Source organism: Poecilia mexicana, unplaced genomic scaffold, assembly GCF_051168715.1.
Source record: "Poecilia mexicana isolate PSO_F unplaced genomic scaffold, ASM5116871v1 scaffold_21, whole genome shotgun sequence".
NCBI classification, from domain to species: domain Eukaryota; kingdom Metazoa; phylum Chordata; class Actinopteri; order Cyprinodontiformes; family Poeciliidae; genus Poecilia; species Poecilia mexicana.
The window spans coordinates 10860601-10879369 of record NW_028263390.1 but is presented as its reverse complement, the minus strand read 5'-3'; the positions used below and the strand labels follow the sequence as shown (position 1 = coordinate 10879369).

Here is an 18769-nt window from a genome sequence, read left to right as displayed (position 1 = left end):
TTCGTAATATGTTTGCAGTACACCTAAAACAGAAAAATACAAACGCAGTTAGATATTTGACTATATACTTTAAGCGATTTAGTTTTTATTGCGATAATTTGCAATGAATAAATGATACACAAACAGTGTTGCACTTGTTCGGATCATGCTGCCCTACATAACACAGTTTGCTTCTTGGTCTAAGAACAAGCCCTTCCTAAAAACAGTTTAGAGAAAGCTGTGTTTATTTCTTTTTTTTTACATCTTATGTGTCTCCTTTTGTTATTCTCTCATATTTTTTTTGTTTACAATTTTCCCAATTATATAACCAGACTGACTGGGAATTCACTACATTAGATAATTTAGGCCACTGTCTCTTTAAAGTGGTGCTGAAATCAGTCGAGAAAATGTATTTATTTTGAGCTACAATCACCTTTCTGTTCGAGCTCAGTGTACTCATCAGTCTATAAAATACAAAAATATAAGATTAGATGTGCTCAAACGTCGAGGACAGCTGTAATTAAGAAAGCTTCCAGGCTATTTTATGCTACTTTATGGAACTTGCATTCTCTCTATCTGACTTTAAATGTCATTATTGAAACATTTATCTTGATATTTGGTTTCTTTTTTTCCCAAACTAAAAATACACTGCCCGATATACAGGTACTCCGATGTCGGGCTTTTCGTCCCCCATGGCTTTTTCCCCATCTCCGGGTGTGTCAAAAGCCAACTCTCTTTTGGACCTTGGATCCAGCAGGTACGCCTATTTTGTTTTATTTTTTTATTTTTTTTACAGTGTCATTAATCTCTATGACTGTGTGCACTGGTCAAACTTAAACATAAATATAGAATCAAATGTACCATATCTATGAAAGATTTTGTAGTCCCACCTATGCGCCAAATTTACATTTTCTCATCGTGGGCATTAACTTCAGGCATTCAGAGATAAATTGGAACCATTCCAGATGGGTTGATTATAGAAAACTTTAGTGAATTTCAAAATGATCTGGGTGTGCACATTCAAATTTATGTAGGGTTTTTCAAAATAACAAGAAATAAAAGTTTGAAATTTATCACCCTATGTGTAATAAGCCTATGTAAAGTATGAGTATGAGATTTTCAACAAAACCTTTGAGACATACTTGTATTTACCGCTTATTATTTTAATCTCAAATTATTATCCCAACAATGTTTCCGCTGCAGAATGTCTGACTTCGACTTTACATGTTTGAGGCGACATAAAATACAGCAACAGCTACTTGTCAACTTCTGGCCTTTTTGTGAAACGTCTAATCTCTCCCTGGAACGGGTGTAGTGAGAAGAAAAGAAAGACGACGCTAGGCTGGATAAAGGTTTTGTGCTAACCCAGATTCTTCGTGGCTATCTTGTAACCAAGCGACTCCTCCCGGCATTTTTGCGTGGGTTTGAAGAAAGGATAGAAATGGGATCTTCACTAATTTCACAGCTTCGAATAACATGATGTCTCTATGACCTCAGGTGTAGGCGGCAGCCTGTACGTCAGGTGCAAGGGGGGAAAAATACAAACTAATTCATGTTTACCTCTTTCTATATTACAAATCAAGTTTTTGTGGATTTCCTGGATCTACTTTTTACTGTTTTCTCAAAGGATGCATTGGTTACCAAAGACATTTTAGACTCGGTGATTTTCTCTGTTCCCCTCCCTGATTTGACCAGGGACCAGTATGTCACTGCTGAAGGTTTTTTTTTTTTTTTTTTTTTTTTTAAGTGAAGTCAGACATTTGTTGGGAATTTGCTCTATATCAGTAAGCTGAATTTAATTCAGTTTGTGCTTTACTTTAGTAATGTTTTAAACCATCATTCTTGTAAAATTCCCTTCTAGTTTAGTAAGAGCAAAATAAAAAGCAACAGGGAGCCTGTCGTTTAAAAACCGCTGAATTTCAATTTATTTTGTCTTCACTTAACAACTTGCAACATTATAAAATCGTCCTCTTTTCTTTCTCCTCAGTTCAAACTCTTCCTCCACCACGTCACTGGCCAGCAGCTCTCCAAAAATGGGTTCAGGCGACTGGGCCGTTCCACAGGCGTCGAGACTCAAGTACCGTCAGCAGTTCAACACACTCGACAAACTCATGAGCGGCTACCTGTCAGGTCGGTCCAACTAAAGAAACTGAAAGGTCTTGGTGTCACTTGGCTGCTCATATGTGGTCGAGACCGTTACACAGATACATATTTTATCCAAGCTCACATTTTATGTATTTAGTGTGTTTTATTTTTATTTTTTACTTTGCAGGACCTCAGGTTAGAAATGCGCTGATGGCATCAAACTTGACCCAAACTCAACTGGCTACCATTTGGTACGTGTGATGTGTGTTTTTTTTGTTTTTTGTTTGTTTTGTTTTTTTTTTCTAATTCCTGCCTGGCATCGTTTCATCTTTAAAGTTCAGTTTCTATTTTCTGGCATCACTATTTTCACTATTTGGTCAAATTGATTTCTCTCTGTTTTAAAACAAACAAGCTGGTTAAAGCAGCATGAAAGAAATTGTCTTAAGTTTCCTTCCTTCCTTCAGAGGTTGGGTTGGACGATTTGGATCAGATTTTTCTGCAAAACCATCGTATCTCACACATAAACTTGTAAAGTTCGCTGACTTCTGGTTGGATTTATAACTTTGTGCTCTGCTCAGATTTGACTGCATTTGAGATTTTTGGCAACAAACACTACGGGCGTTTAAAAAAAAAAGCCTTTAGAGAACGTTTGCCTTCTGTTAATTGCAGTGGGGGTCTATGATGCTGCGGGACCGTCTCTCTTTCAAATGATTGATTATATGTTACATACGTAAGTTAAGGAAATGCTTTACAATTATGTGTGCACAGGAGCCTGGCAGATGTTGATAAGGACGGTCAGCTGCGGGCTGAGGAGTTCATACTGGCTATGCACCTGGTGGACATGGCGAAGACTGGACATCCACTTCCCCTCACTCTGCCTCAGGACCTGATACCCCCCTCCCTCAGGTTAGCACAGAGGGTTTGGTTTGCATATGCACCAACAAGCAGCTGAATGCAGCAAACAAGGCTCGTCTTTTCATTTCAGAGGAGGAATTAAGTCCAGCGAGCTTCTCAATGGTACAGGACCCTACATAAGTCCAAGTTTAATGGACACAACAGAGATCGAACCTCCTCAGAAGAACAAGAGCAGTGGTGTGGCACTCTTCACGGTTTATAGGTTGTTTTTATTTTTTATTTTGTCTTCTCTGGTCTCGTCACCTCTCTGGTTCTCGTCCCCCTCAGTGTCCTACGAGGACAAGCTCAAGGAGAACTTTGCGCGCGGCAGTGCCGAGCTGGAGAAAAGGCGGCTGGCTCTGGAGGAGGAGCAGAGGAAGGAGAGGGAGCGCCGGGAGCGGGAGGAGCGGGAGGCCCAAGAGCGGCGGGAGAGGGAGGCCAGGGAGCTGGAGAACAGGAGGAGGCTGGAGGAGGAGAGGCGGATGGAGCGGCAGAGAGAGATGGAAAGACAGAGGGAAGAGGAGAGGCTGAGGGAGCTCGAGAGGAAGGAGGCGAGTGGGAGCCGTGTTCAGACGGGCGAGCGTCGAGATGCCTCCTTTTTCCGCTCACCACCCGTTGTTGTACGTTCAGGCGGCCAAGCAGGAGATGGAGCGCCAGAGGAGGGAGGAGTGGGAGCGAGCGAAGAGAGAGGAGCTGGGACGGAGAAAAGAGGCGGAGCAAGAGGAGATCGTTCGACTCAGGGCGAGGAAGAAGAGCCTCGAGTTAGAGCTGGAGGCAGTGGTGAGGCTGCGCTGACGTTGACGTATAAACCCCTGCTGGTCAAATCTGGTCAGTTTGACACCAAGTTGATTGTTTGTCAGGGCAACAAGCACAAGCAGATCACAGACCGTCTCCGTGACGCGCAGAGCATGAGGCGGATCCAGAAGGCCGAGGTGGACCTCATCAACCAGAAGAGAGACGCCCGCATTGCTGAGATCAACACTCTTCAGCTTGAGTTCGAGGTCCAAACTTTTCTCTCCGGCCTCTTCCAGCTATACTCTTCTCTCAGTGAAGCTTGTAAATAACTCTGTTGTTATCAGGAATGGCAGAGGAAGCTGTCACAGCTCGTCCCGGAGCAACAGCGACTGTCTGAGAAGCTGCGAAACATCAGCCTCAAGAAACTGCCCCGTGAGTCAGACGGCCGCAACACCCAGACACGGCACGGCGCTCGGCTGAATTGTCTCATGACCTCTGACCTGTGCTGCGCAGCGGCCGCTTTGACGTCCCTCGCCGGGAGCGCCTCCGAGTCGAGCGGGAACTGCCGCCGTCTCAAAGATCAGCTGGACGTCCTGGAAAAGGAAACGACAGACAAACTGGCCCAGATGGAGCAGTACAACAAGGAGCTGAAGGTCAGTGGTCGGCGCACGGAGCTGAAGACTCTCCGCTCAGGTTCGACCAGCTCACTCAGATGTTAGCACATTTCTCAAAGAAATCTAAAAATAGATGCTTTTTTTTTTTTTTTTTTGCATCACGCAGAAAACACCATCCCTGCTTTCATTGGGGACAGCTCTGTGAGGAAAATAATGCTTTTTTTTTTTTTTTTTTTTTTTAAGCAACTGACTTTTCTCAGAGTGGTATTTGTGTTTGCCCATCACTGCATTGCAGTTGCCAAAAAAAAAAGAAAGACTGCAAGATTCTATTATATTCTTTCATAATTACCTCAACAAATACCACAGCGTTTTATGATAAAAGTTTGAGTCAATATTGCCCTTCCTTACTCTGCTGTTTCTTTTTTTTTATTGTTTTTTTTTTTTCTTGCGTCACTGTCATGCGCTGCCGGATTCATTAAGATTAGCTACACAGATTTGTGGCCCTGAGCAGCCTTCCTGTTCATTGCCAGGTTTAAATGTTTTACCTCGTTTGTTTAATTGCAAATTGTGTTCTTTCTTTCCCGTATTTCCCACCACATTGACTGAGAAACGGTAGATTAAAACAATGCCTCTCGAGTTAAAGGGGCGGGGGATAAAAAAATAAACAGCTGAATAAGACTTTGCAGCACGGAAAAATCTCGTAATTATTTTTAAGAACTCGCCAACTCAGAAAAAGTAGGGCCCTTTCAAATGTTTATGTAATTCTCAGACTTGCAGCAAGAATCAAAAATCGTCATCCTCCCTCTGTTCGGTTTAACGTAACGATTTCTTGACTGCTGTTGGAGCTTTTAACTCTTTGTCTTCTTCTTTCTCTTCCTTGCTGCCACACCTGGATCTTTTTGTACTTCACGTTTTTTTTTTTTTTAACGCATCCAATGTTCCATCGTTCCACTTCCTCAATCTTTTCTCATATCCTCCTTGAAATGATGTTTTTCCATCTTTTATTGGATTCACCCCATTTACTATCCTTCGCTTTCACCGCCTCCGTCCACTTTTCTCCTCTATTTTTTTTTTTTTTTTTTATCGTTCCGACTTTTTTACTGCATAGCTTGGGGATATGGATGACTGCCTCCTGCGAGGCCTCCTCTCCCTGCTGGCCTGCCTCAGCCAGCTCTTCCTCCTCATCAAGGTCATCCCTCATCCTTTCTTTGCCTCCCACTCTATTATCTTTTTCGGCAACCCCTCTGAGCTGTTTTTTTTTTTTTTTCTCAGACATCTTCACCTCCTGTGTTCTCTCCAGCCACAATCTTTACTCTTTTCCCCATTTTCATCCAACGATAACATGTTTTTTTTTTTTTCCCCCCCTTGTAAACAGGATGTTCCCTCTGGGTAAAAAAAAAACACACGTACACACGCACAATGTTCAATTTGCTCCTTTTCTGTTCTAGAACTCATACGCATCCACATACAGCACATCCAAAATGTCTGCATGTCACTTTAAGTTTCCAAGTGAACGCCAGTGTATGATCGCTTGTAAATTCAGAATGTTAGTGGAGTTTTTTTTACGTTGTCCTGAGAGAAATCCTCATGCTCTTGCCTGCACCAGGAGCTGCGGGAGAAGCAGACGAAGCAGCAGGCCGTCCTGGATGACCTGCACAGAGTCAAAGAGGAGAAGCTGAGGGAGCTGCAGAGACGCAGGGAGGAGGAGAAGGAGCGGAGGAGGAGAGAGGAAGCAGAAGCAGCAAGGTGAATCTCTTAAATCAGTCGTCCCCCCCCCGTCTGCGTCTCTCCTGTGAAACCGCGCGTTTTGTCACCTAAGCCAGAGAAATCACCGCTTTCGTTCTTGCAGGCTGGCGAAGCTGGAGGAGGAGAAGCGCGAGCAGGAGCGGAGAGAACAGGAGAGGAGGGAGAGGGAGGAGGAGGAGGCGCGGCAGAGGAGGCTCCAGGAGGAGCAGAGGGCCAGGCAGAGGGAGGAGGAGGAGAGAGAGGCGCAGGCTCGCCTCCGAGCGGCTCAGGAGAAGGCGCAGGAGGAGGAGAGGAGACGGAGGGACGAGGAGGAGAGGAAGAAGAGGGAGCTGGAAGAGGAGATGAAACGCAAGGAAATGGAGGAGGAAAGGAGGAAGAAAGGAGAACAGGAGAGAGGAGCAGCCCAGCTGACCTCGTACAGAGCCCTGTACTCCTTTCTCGCTCGCAACGCAGATGAGCTGAGTATAGATGCAGACTGTGTCATAGAGGTGAGAGATGCGCACTCTGCTAAATAAGCTCTTCGCTCTGCCAGCAAAGTGTCCCGAGCCGCAGCTCAAGCCAAAACATAATCGACCCTCTGAGAGGTTTTTTTTTTCTCTCCTTTTGCGTCTTATTTTCTCCAAACACAACATTGCTAATTCACCCCAAGAATCCACTACATCTTCCCGAACGGTTTTTTGGTAGTGACAAAAAAAAAATTATTATTTTTCACCCAGTAATTGTATTTTCTACAATGTCTTTGTTATGCTGTCAAATACAGACATACCGCTTTAAAAAACGAAAATAAATGTTGAGACTCAGATTTCGGAGAAAGGTTTGTCGTTTCCATCACAGTAATTTACCATTTGTAAGACTTTTGCAAGTAATTATGTTTCTATAATTTTGTAAATATGAATATATGTTTACTTTAAAATGTTCTTTCAGATGCCATTGCCCTATTTCTGCTGCGACATGCAGATTATCGCAGTAACACGTTTGTGTGGCAGGTGTCCGAAACGCTAAAGTGTTCATCGTCTGACCGTCAGCCTTTTAGCTTTGAATTGCTGAGGTTAAAGTGTGTTTCTCGTGATGCAGGTGGACGAGCACACTGTCGGCGAACCCGGCTGGCTGTGTGGGAATTACCAAGGAAAAAGGGGCTGGTTCCCCCAGAGCTATGCAGAGAAATGTCCCACGCCTCCCACCCCTGAGACGGCCCCTGCCTCGTCAAGTCTTCCTCCTCTAAACGCAAGGTAGCGAGAAGTGGCAAAATCCAATCGGTGCTGTTGGTCAAACTTTTTCTTCCTAAGGAGGAATGTGTGGAAGTCCCATTAGGCCTCGGTGATACCAGAGCGATCTCTCCTTTCCTGTTTTATCCAGAAATGCTGCCGTGGATGCCACAGAGGACAGCAGGGTTCCTCTGTTCTCAGCTGCTTCACAGGTGAGGCAAGCTTGACTAAGTTGTGTGTTAATCCCAGACACATTGCTGTATTAATGCTGCTGTTGCACTGCTTCTTGTCATGCCTCATAGTGGCGTATCTGAAAATGTATTTCACATTTTTACGAAACACTACAAGCTGAAAAACATACACAATTTATAATAATATTTTTTTTCTTTTTCAATATTTAAATAAAAGGCTCTATGCAAAAAAGTTAAGGTGGTCCAAGTGATAAGGAATTACCTGAATTTATCAAAAAATAGTCCAGCTCCCCTGCAATGTCAGACACTCCAAGCATCCAGCATGGCCAAGTGAGTTAATCTTCATCAGTGCAGACAGAGCTTCTGCATAGTTTAGCATGAGATTAAGTAAACTTGTTATTGGGTCATTGCTGTACATTCAAGTACACATACATTAGTATGTATATATTACAGTATGTTTTTACCCCAATTTTAAGGAGATGTTATTTTAACAACTACTTCACTTGGCTAGCACTTTGACAGCTCTTTATGCAAACAAACGTGAAAAAAATTCAAAAGGTATAAATACTTCTGCAGGTTGCCATAAATATGGTTTTTGGTCACATTAGTCATGCAACTAAAGGGTTTAGCTGTCACTAATCATGTTCTCTTCGGGCTCCTGTATTTTGCCTCTCTAGTCCACGGTTCTCCTTGCCGCTCGAGCCATCTCTTCGTGGTCGCCCGCTTCAGAAACTCACCTCAATCTCTCGCCGGACATGGGCGGAGCCCTGCTGAGCTTCTCACAGGGCGACCTCATCAGCGTGCTCCAGCAGAGGGACGACTGGTGGCTGGGACAGCTCAACGGGACGTGGGGATGGTTCCCAAAAAGCTACGTCACTCCGGAGTCGGCCGGCAATGCCGAGTACGAAGACGCACACCGGAACACAGACTTAAGTGTAGCGTTGAATTGTAATCGATTGCCGGACTCTAATAAATGTGTTATTCTCACTGCAGCGTGGACACAACGGACACAAGTGTTCAGCTAGAAGGTGAGTTTCATTCATCATCCTGTCTGTTCAAAAGCAAAAAAAGAAAAAAAAAAAAATCACAGCTGTGCCAGAAGTGGCTTCGTATGGACTCTTTATAGTTTGTTCTGATCAGAGTCTGTCTGAACTAGAGTATGTGGCCCTGTACACATACGAGAGCCCAGAGACGGGCGACTTGACGTTTGACGAAGGAGACGTAATTATGGTGACGGAGAGAGAAGGAGAGTGGTGGAGAGGATGCATCGGTGACCAGACGGGACTGTTTCCCTCCAACTACGTCCGTCCTGTTGAGCCAGAGGTGAGAACAAGCTGGTCGCTTTTCAAAACGACGTGGTGTTGCTCCGTACACTGATGTCTATAGAAATACAGTTACGTCAAACAATTATATTTCTGAATGCCATAGAAAATTATGCCTTCGTTGAACAGCACAGCTTCTCGTTGAAGTCGTCTTTTTTTTTTTTTTTTTCATTTTCAGTTTTCTACATTTTGCTTCAACCATTTTCTATTGAAACTGTGTCTAATTGGCATGTGTATTTGTATTTAATCCCTAAAGAAAATACTTTGAAAAACCACTTTTTGCCCTAACAAGTCTGCTGGGAATGCTGGCAAACTGTATTTTACTAATTAGGTGGGGATAAAGGGGCTGAATACAACTGTACAGCATACTTTTGTTTTTATAAAATATATATATATATATATATATATATATATATATATATATATATATATAATTATATTTATATATATATCACTTTTCCTTCACTTTACAGTTTTTTTCTTCTTTATTTTGATTCTTGATGTGAAATGTGAATAAAATACAGATGAAAAATTTTATTTGTAACTAAGACATTTTGTTGCACGATAAATGTTTTTGGTAATAAATAAAAATAATCTAAGATTAGTCATTTCCTATACCTTATTGCTATATCTTAATGCCTTTTTATTTTATTTATTTTTTTTTTTCCAATTTTGCCAACTAATTTCAGGCATCAAAACCTGGAGTTTCAAGCAAAAAACCCGGTGAGGAAACGGCCTTTCGCTCTGTTCCACTTCAACTCAGAGACAAACACAGTCAGGTGGACAAATGTTGATCTAATTTCATTGTTGGATATTTCTGCTTGATTACCAGAGATTGTTCAGGCTGTCACTGCCACAGAGGCCCCCACGGCTTATCAGCTGACTCTGTCTCCAGGACAACTGATTGTGGTCAGAGCCAAAAACTCCACCGGGTGGTGGCTTGGGGAACTGCAGGTCAGACGTCACAGCCTTGGATCCTATTTTTAAATAGACTGTATATAAATATTTTCGTGTTTGTTAACGAAAATGCTTTTTTTCTAAATGTCACATTTACCTCTGGGACAGTGAGTTTGGTGTGGTTGATTATCATAGTTTTTTGTTTTGTTTTGTTTTGTTTTGTTCTACTGTGCAACGAACTCAGTAATTAATTTCATTGATAGCCAATGGTAGCTCAGTGTATGTTGCTGCTTTAATCATTATAAGTAAAAAGTAAAGAAAGTGATAAATTAATAAATATTCTTTTTTTTTTTAATTGTGAAGACATTTTTTGAAAAATTAAGTCATATTTTTCACCGAATTATTTTTTTAAATTACATTTTTATCTTTCACTATCAATATTTTGAGTTTTTTTCCTGACTTGGAGCACACACATATTTGGGATATACATTTTTGACTTCTTGTTCTTTTGAAATTGTAAAAAAAAAAAAAATCTATTAATTCCATTTTTCATTTAGAATCCAAAACAGATGAAGCTATTGGAAAAAAAAATGGACTCCTGGTCTCTATTTTTCATACTTCCAGGCTCGGGGCAAAAAGAGACAGAAAGGCTGGTTTCACTCGTCCCACGTCAAGCTTCTGGGACCGTCCAGCGCCAAGACCTGCCTCTCCCCTCTGCCAGGTGACTGCCACCACACTCTGCGCCCAAAAGATGCGTTGCTACCCAACCTTGAGTTTACTCCTAAATGCATGTGTCTGATTTAACCAGCACTCGTCTCCCTCCTTGTAAGCTGACACCTCGTTAACACGCCGTGTTTCTCCCTCGTGTGTATCCCAGTGTGCCAAGTTATCGCAATGTACGACTACGCTGCTGCTAATAAGGACGAGCTGAGCTTCTCCAAGGGTCAGCTCATCAACATCCTCGACAAGACCAACCCCGACTGGTGGAAAGGTGAAACCAACGGGGTCACGGGCCTGCTGCCCACCAATTATGTCAAGATGACGACAGAGTCAGACCCCAGCCAGCAGTGTAAGTAAACCTCATGCTTTTGTTTTTTTTTTGTTTTTTGTTTCTTTTTGCTTTTGAACAAACAATTCTCGTAGGAAAGGTGTTTCTTCTGTCGTAGCGTTTAAGAGAAAAAGCAGTAATTGACACCAGCAGCCGTGCGAGAGCTTCCTCTAAGGAGAAAATAAAAGCTGCAAATACAGAGAAACACGTTGAAAGTTTTGCTTTCTTATCGGTTACCTCGGTTTGATCCAGGTACATTAAATTCCTCATCCTTACCAGAGCCCGGAGGTGGTCATGGTAAGCAAGATTTTAATATTTTTTTTCCGTCGCAGAGGGAGTTGGTGTTCTCCGGCGCTTAAAAGGCCTGATCCCAGACATTTCTCGCTGATCGTTGCAGAAACTCATGAGTAATTTCAACCTTTGCAAGTAACAAATTAGGAAAAAGGAGGAATCGGGCTTTTTAAGCTTACCCTACTTCAAAGATCATTTAAAGGAATAATACAACATATTTATGATCAACTCTTTTGACAAGAGTCTCTTGAACTCTTTAAATTCATTGATCTCTGGGCAAAAAAGTTCAATATAATTTCTATAATTTTAGATTCCTTGCAATTTACTATGACAATCAATCAAGAAGAAAAATCACTGATAACCTGCCACATTAATCATTTCGCTCACATTTCTGGAAATTTAATTGAAGTGGTGATTCCACTGGACCTGCAGCTCTGATTTATGAATGCAGCACTTTCTACAAATATTCAAACTTCTTTACTTGTTTTTTTTTTTGTTGTTTTTTTTTTTTACATATATCTCAACACATTGCAATCACAATTTGTATCATAATTATACATCATTGGTCAACACGAAGCAGTACCTAGTTGTGAGATGGAAGGAAAATGAAGCGTGTCTTTGAAATTGCGTCCATTTCCTTCCGCCTCATAATGATGTACCACAAATAAGTAAAACACACAAGAAGGTCTTGGTTGTGACGTGACAAAATGAAGCAAACTCAATATTTTACCAAGATGCTGTGGCTGGGCTTAAGCATCTGTTTAATGAGAGGCTCGCGCTCGAATTAGTATTCATAGGACGTGTGTTTTTCGCCCACCGCAGCAGATTTCTTGTTAACAAGAGCGAACACAGTTGACATTTAATTAGGCTGAGCTCGTCAAAGCCACGCTCGCTAAAAACAATGAAATTTTCACTTTAATGAACGTCTTCCCGGCACACGCACACGCACACACACACACACACACACACACACACGCTCTGCGCTACGGCGCAGAAACGAGAGGCGATAAAAGATGGGCACGCACCAGCTCGTAATGATTAGTAACAACATTTACATTTCCAGAAATGCATTATTAATGCATGTGCATGTTAAGACTCCTGCATTAATATTAAAACAATATTAACCGTCTGCTGTCTCTCTTCCCCTTTTTTTCCATCTCACTCATCTCCCCGCCTCCTCTACTTCATCCACTTTTTTTTTCTCCTTCTGTAGGACAGTAGTGCTGGTTTTCCTCTCTTCTTCTTCTTCCTCCCCTCTTCCTCTGTCTTGCCCCTCCCTCCTTCCACCACCACCACCACCACCACCACCCCTGTCTGAGCGAATAGCCCTGAGGCAAAAGGGAACCCGGCAGCCAGCGAGAGCAGAACTGCCCAGCTCCTCACTTTCCTCTTGAATTATTTGGGACTGTGGTGCCCTCTGCTCCTCCTCTGTTACAATTCCTCTTTTGATTGTTTTGCTTCTTACTTTTTCCTGTCAGACTATTGATTTCTTGCCCTTCACTTTCTCCTGTCTCCCTCCACTAATTATCCAGGGTGAGTGTGAGGTGGAGGCAGCTCGAAACAAGCAAAGGAGGGGGGGAGGAGGTTTTGTACCTTTAACACAGAAATATGGAAAGTCTAGTTTTAATAAGAAAAAAAAAAACAAACAGTTAGGTCCAAAATCATTCATGTACATGCCAAATTTTGATTTGTTGGGGAATTTTTTAAATTAGTGAACCATTTTGTTAATGACTCGGAACGATATAAACGAGTGGCAAATAGATTTGATTATTTATTAATACATTTATTATTATATCTGTTGTTAAAAATGCAATACTTATAGATTCCTTTTCAAATCAAAAGCTCAGAAAGTGTTTGCACCCAAAAGGATTTCAATAAAACAAATGTAAATGTAACAATCCCGAGCAGATTGCTAAAAGGGAAAGAGAAGAAAGTAAAAAATGCTTCCGAAATATGATCATTTATTGTCATTTTAGCCACAAACTTGAAGATCAATTCTAAAGTAACAATAAATGAGACTCTGGCATCCATGTGGGTCATTTTGGGCCGAACTCTAAAAGGATCTGGAAGAAATTAGCCGCAAGGTATAAAATATACTATATAAGTAATTAGTTTTCTACACTAAGCTTGTGTATTAAAGGTAAAATAGTATTTTAATAGGGTCACTCATTCTTGCACTAACACTAAACTTTACTGAACTGGACCAATGAGAAGATTCACTGTTGCTCAAACCGCCTCCTCGCTGCCACATTGCAACTACTTGAATGGTGTTTTTAAGACTCAGTTCTTAGGCGCTCTTATTTGCATTACTGCTTCATAGTAGTTTAAATTTCAAGTACTCAACTGTGATATCACCAGCAAAAAAAAAAAAGCAAAAAAAAAGAGAGAGAGAAAAAAAAAAACATAAGCGTTCAAAAGCAACTTTGTAGACACTGAAAAGGACAGTGCTTGCGCCGACATTTACATGTACGTTTTGCCAAGTTTGAACCTCAGAAACTTGAACTACCAGCTGAGTCTTTTTGCTTCAGCTCATCTGCTACTTTTTTTTTTTTTTTTTTTTCCATTTACCCCTATGCAATCATCAGGAGAGGGCTCTCCGACGTGAGAGGTGCTTTAATTTAATGCAGTCTTCTTGGTAGCACTCTTGTTAGCGTCGCTTCGTATGTTGTGTTCGTTCGTGCGCTGCATCTACAACGTGCCTCACTCAGTGCGACAGCTGTAAATACAACATTAAAGGACTGATAATAAAAGAGGATTTTGACACGTGTGTTTGCGGAGTGTCTTTATATGCTTTTCTGTGTGCCGTCCACCTCTTATGCTTGTGTGAATCTGTGTGTATTTGCACGTACATGCGTTTGCGTGTGTGTGGGTGTGTGCGTGTGTGTGTGCGTGTGCGCGCGTGTGTGTGTGTGTACGTGTGTGTGAAACAGGGTGTGCAGACCTGATCACGTTGGACACAATGACTCCTCAGGAAAGGAAGAGACAGGGTTATATTCATGAGCTCTTCCACACTGAGGAGACCTATGTGGATGATCTGGAGCTGGTCCTAGAGGTACAAAGCAAATGTTTGTTGTTGTTTTTTTGTTTTTTTTGAAGAGTAATTAAATTTCTTGATCTACAACGGGTTAATTGACTTTTTGGACTGTTGACGGATGCTCAGGTGTTCCACAAGCCCATGTCCGAGTCAGGTCGCCTGACAGAAGCTGAGATGGCAACGATCTTTGTCAACTGGAGGGAGTTGATTATGTGCAACACCAGATTGCTCAAGTAGGTACCACGTGTCCCAATCTAACACATCCTTATGAAAGTATTTGTAGCCCTGGAAGTCTTCCATTGCATTGGAGTATCACACAAAATTCCCAGCGGTTCGAGCTGGTCACGTGAGACGATGTGACAAAACTTCCAAGCGCCACGAACACATTATTGCAAGGCGCCGGCGTGTGGAAGAACAAAATCTGTAAAGCGTGTAAAGCATCCTCACCATTTGTGTGCGCCAGTGCTCTGCGTGAACGCAAGCAAACGGGAGGAGAGAACATGCCGGTTCAGCTGATCGGAGACCTGCTGGCTTCGGAGCTCGCTCACATGCAGCCGTACGTTTGCTTCTGCTCCTCCCAGCTCAACGCCGCCGCTCTCCTTCAGGCCAAAACCCACAGCCAGCCTGAGTTCAAAGATTTCCTCAAGGTACAAATGACGAGCACTCGATTCGCGGGGGCAAATGTTTTTTTTTTTTTTTCACGATATCTATTTTTTTCTAATATTTTCCCTCCTTTTTGAGCAGAAGGTTGCCACAAACTACCGCTGCAAAGGAATGCCACTGTCCAGCTTCCTGCTGAAGCCCATGCAGAGGCTCACCCGCTACCCTCTGCTCATAAAGAATGTACATTCATCGCATCCTATTTATCGCCATCTCTCTCCTTTCTCCTTCACTTGCTGTGGTAACCTTGCGCCTCGTTGTCTTCCCGTCGCTCAGATCCTTGAGCACACTCCAGAAGGCCACGAGGACCGCGAGCCGCTCCGAGAAGCCCTGGAGCGAGCCGAGGAGCTGTGCTCTCAAGTCAACGAGGCAGTCAGAGAAAAGGAGAATGCTGACCGCCTGGAGTGGATACAGAACCACATTCAGTGTGAGGGGCCTATAGAGGTAAACCCACTCAAACGTGGCAGATGCGTGTCTTTGTCGAGCCAGGCCTTAAAAGGGGGCACCGCGCCGTTACCTAGCAACCCGATCGAAGCCCAGCCCCATCGCCTAGCAAACCAATTGGAGCTCCAGCACATTTGTTCAGCTGGTTTTACTTATGTGTGCACTGTACAATGGCTGCTGTAAAAGACAAATGTTATATTGTTGACTTCCTATTAAAAAAAACCCACTTGCTGCTTTGTTGTTGGTTGTGCAGGAAGTCCCACTTTTGCTTTGCAAAGATGTATAGTTGTACAATTGCACATCTGTTTGCAGCCATTTTCACGTGCGAGTGTAAAACATTGAGTTGAGGGGCGTGGTCACCCGCAGCTTATTTGGATTTAAAGGGACATGCGAATTTGAAGCAACTCGAAACGGAAAGAACTGAGCAGACTAAAATCTTATTATCTGAGAAGGATTTTGTGCAAAACATGTAACTACCACGTTTTGTAGACCCCGTAGATCCATCCTAACTTGTTCAAGAGAGCATAATAGGTCACCTTTAAGCTTCTCTCCATCTGTATTGCAGCACCTGGTCTTCAGCTCTTTGACCAACTGCCTCGGGCCCCGCAAGCTGCTCCACAGCGGCCGGCTGTTCAAAACCAAAAGCAGCAGAGAGCTGTGGGCTTTCCTCTTCAATGATTTCCTCCTCCTCACACACAGCGCCAAGCCCTTCTCCTCCTCAGGATCAGAAAAACTGTTCAGCCCCAAAACCAACATACAGCTGAAGATCTACAAGACGGTACGCCTTTCAGGGATGGCTTCTGGAGAGTGAGGGTTTTTCTCGTTGTTGTTGTTTACATATTGTGTGTCTTCCCAGCCGCTGTTTCTCAATGAGGTTTTGGTAAAAATGCCGGCGGACCCGTCCAGCGATGAGCCGCTCTTTCACGTCTCGCACATTGACCGCGTCTACACCCTGAAAACGGAGACCTTAAGCGAGAGGTACTCATGAGCGGATGCTGCACTTCAAAGCACTGTGACCCGCAGTAAAGAGGATACCGTGGGTTTTAACACGTCTTCTTTGTTTTGGTAGGACAGCGTGGGTCCAGAAAATTAAAGCAGCCTCTGAACATTTCATAGAAACAGAGAAGAAAAAGAGAGAGAAGGCATACCAAGGTTAAACACGCACTACTGGTCGCATTTGCAATCTGTCTGAATGTTCAACTTGAGTGGGATTCTTGCAGGAGCATTCACATTTTTAAGAGATATTAGAAGTGTTGTGTGAATGACGACTAGATCGATATTTAATTGACTTGAACACAACAAGGCAACAAGTTCTTGAAGAATTTTGGCAGATTCTGTTCCAACAGAGTCTCAGGTTTTGCAAAGTCTGCCTTTAATTCACATGTAAAATCTACAATTTCTTAAATTACATTTTAACTAAATGGCTAAATCTGTTTACAGACCTCATAAGCAAATACCATCCTGACTGAAAAAAAAAGACTGAAAGTTACTGAGTTCTGAGAAAATCCAATGTTAAGACATGAATCAAAATGTAAAAAAAAATACACAAAGATTAAATTCCTTTACTATAGTTTTTTTTTGCAATGGACATATATAGCTCTTACTCCAAACTCTTCCAACTCTAAGCCTGAATTGCTTGATATAAGAACCTGCTTTAATACGTTCTACACCATGAGCAAAATGTGTCCTTTTGTTTTTACCCCAATCCTTTTCTATTCCTTTCAGCACGCTCCTTAAAGTCTAGTGGAATCGGTCGCCTGCTGGTGACGGTCATAGAAGCTCAGGAGCTGAAGGCCTGCAAGCCCAACGGTGAGACAGAAACAACAGAAGGCAAATCAGTTTCCGTCGATTAATAGTCAACGTCAAAAGAAGCTGAAATCGACCTCCCTCTTTAGGTAAGAGCAATCCATACTGCGAGCTGACCATGGGGGCTCAGTGCTACACGTCGCGGCCGGTCTTGGACACTCTGAACCCAAAGTGGAACTTCAATTGTCAGTTCTTCATCAGAGACATCTACCAGGACGTCCTGAGCATCACTGTGTTCGAGAAAGACCAATTCTCACCCGACGGTCAGTGATATGTGATAACACGAGATGTGTCGGCCTTCCATCGTTTTCTAACAGTCTACCAGACATTTCGGCAAGGTTTTGTTTAGATAAAGGAGCAGCTAACTGCTAAGTTAGCAGTACTTTCTAGAGAGAACACAAACTTGAAAGCAGCAATAATTAAGGAAATACTCCCTTTAATTGTATCCTGGGATAATTAAAGGTTTCTCAAAATGGAAAAATTAAATTATTAATAGGGGACAGAGACCAAAAAAAAAAAAAAAAAGGTAGCCATAAAATATGCCGTCGTCCAAATCTAAAGTTTATGTATGTGTTGGATTTTGCTATTGTACAAACTGTCAATTATAGCTGGTAAATGTGATTTAGATGAATAAACTCTTATTGTTTGGTCACAGCTGAATAACAGATTATTGGTCTGAGTGGGTGTACTTCCATATTTGAAACTGTGTGTTTCATTATGATTATTTTAAAGCTTACGCCAAAAATAAACGCGGCACATTTAATTTAATTTAATTTGTACAAAAGTTATACTGTAATTCTGGCTCAGAAAATAAATAGGAAGTCATTTAAACCGTAGTATTACCTTAACATTAACAATTCCGTATAAAAGGGCTGTGCAGGTAATTCTGGATGAGTCTCAAACTCATCCAGATCATTTTTATGTGTTAGCTGTTTTCATCTTTTCACCAATTTCGTTCTAAACCAAAATGAATCAAACAGCCACCCTGCTAGCCTCAAATATTCACAATCAGCTGAGATTTAGAAGCGGCTGATGACGACGAAGTCTGAAGCAGCTCACTGACGTGACGGATGTCTTTCTCTTCAGATTTCCTGGGTCGCGCCGAGGTTCCTGTGGCGACTATAAAGAAAGACATGGAGAGTAAAGGAGCAGCGACCCGTCGCCTGCTCCTGCACGAAGTCCCAACTGGGGAAGTGTCGGTCAAACTGGACCTCCAGCTGTACGAGGCAACCAAATGAGCCCCGTTGGATATCTGACATTTGGCTTATTGACAGAGGAGATCTATGTGCTGAAAGTGCCTGTCTGTTGTAAATTATTCAGCTGAATAGTCTGGGTTCTGCAGTTCCTGCTGTGTTTTTCATTAGCAATCAAGACGTTTTATAACCAATTCCGGTCTTAAATGTAGCAAAAAATTAAAAAAATTGCCAATATTTTCTTATTCAAAATCAAAAATCTTTAAAAAGAAAAATTGCTTTTGAATAAAACCGTATAGCTTTGCTAAATGGATCAATTTTTGCAACTAAACATATTAACCAATATATTTGAGTAGGGCTATTTTATCACCAGCAGAAGAGATTAAATGTCACAAGCATCATTGCCAAATATACATGTAGTTGCACCGTTCCTTCCACGTTAAATCTGTAGTGCACACAACTTCAACTTGTAATCCTGAACACAACAGAATTTCATCTGAAAATATGCCAATAAATATGCAAAGCAGAATAAATGAAACTGTTTTTGTCCCTTTCGCTGTTGCCAAGTAGTTCAGTTATTTGACTCTTGAAGACCTCGGAGGTGGCTTCAAATGAAAGTTTACGT

General features: G+C 42.2%; 1 protein-coding gene across 3 annotated transcripts in view; it reads left to right on the top strand.

Annotated features, from left to right (window-relative positions):
* Positions 1 to 18682, top strand: part of itsn2a (intersectin 2a) — a 35927-nt gene extending 17245 nt beyond the window's left edge. For 2 of the 3 annotated variants that reach the window (XM_014992069.2, XM_088001760.1), the window contains 32 exons: positions 643 to 736; positions 1967 to 2109; positions 2252 to 2315; positions 2833 to 2970; positions 3050 to 3156; positions 3247 to 3509; positions 3589 to 3738; positions 3819 to 3959; positions 4038 to 4125; positions 4207 to 4346; positions 5914 to 6053; positions 6157 to 6541; positions 7128 to 7282; positions 7410 to 7470; positions 8127 to 8350; positions 8443 to 8477; positions 8606 to 8772; positions 9461 to 9494; positions 9604 to 9725; positions 10293 to 10389; positions 10546 to 10737; positions 13938 to 14059; positions 14168 to 14274; positions 14505 to 14688; positions 14786 to 14884; positions 14978 to 15145; positions 15711 to 15923; positions 16002 to 16123; positions 16215 to 16297; positions 16871 to 16954; positions 17041 to 17214; positions 18038 to 18682. In XM_014992069.2, the coding sequence (XP_014847555.2) occupies positions 643 to 736; positions 1967 to 2109; positions 2252 to 2315; positions 2833 to 2970; positions 3050 to 3156; positions 3247 to 3509; positions 3589 to 3738; positions 3819 to 3959; positions 4038 to 4125; positions 4207 to 4346; positions 5914 to 6053; positions 6157 to 6541; positions 7128 to 7282; positions 7410 to 7470; positions 8127 to 8350; positions 8443 to 8477; positions 8606 to 8772; positions 9461 to 9494; positions 9604 to 9725; positions 10293 to 10389; positions 10546 to 10737; positions 13938 to 14059; positions 14168 to 14274; positions 14505 to 14688; positions 14786 to 14884; positions 14978 to 15145; positions 15711 to 15923; positions 16002 to 16123; positions 16215 to 16297; positions 16871 to 16954; positions 17041 to 17214; positions 18038 to 18189 (4448 nt within the window). In that variant the 3' untranslated portion in view covers positions 18190 to 18682. Of the gene's footprint in view, positions 1 to 642; positions 737 to 1966; positions 2110 to 2251; positions 2316 to 2832; positions 2971 to 3049; positions 3157 to 3246; positions 3510 to 3588; positions 3739 to 3818; positions 3960 to 4037; positions 4126 to 4206; positions 4347 to 5415; positions 5497 to 5913; positions 6054 to 6156; positions 6542 to 7127; positions 7283 to 7409; positions 7471 to 8126; positions 8351 to 8442; positions 8478 to 8605; positions 8773 to 9460; positions 9495 to 9603; positions 9726 to 10292; positions 10390 to 10545; positions 10738 to 10968; positions 11014 to 13937; positions 14060 to 14167; positions 14275 to 14504; positions 14689 to 14785; positions 14885 to 14977; positions 15146 to 15710; positions 15924 to 16001; positions 16124 to 16214; positions 16298 to 16870; positions 16955 to 17040; positions 17215 to 18037 lie in introns of all 3 variants that reach the window. The other variant, XM_014992064.2, reaches the window with a different exon arrangement.
* Positions 18683 to 18769: the final 87 nt, after the last annotated feature.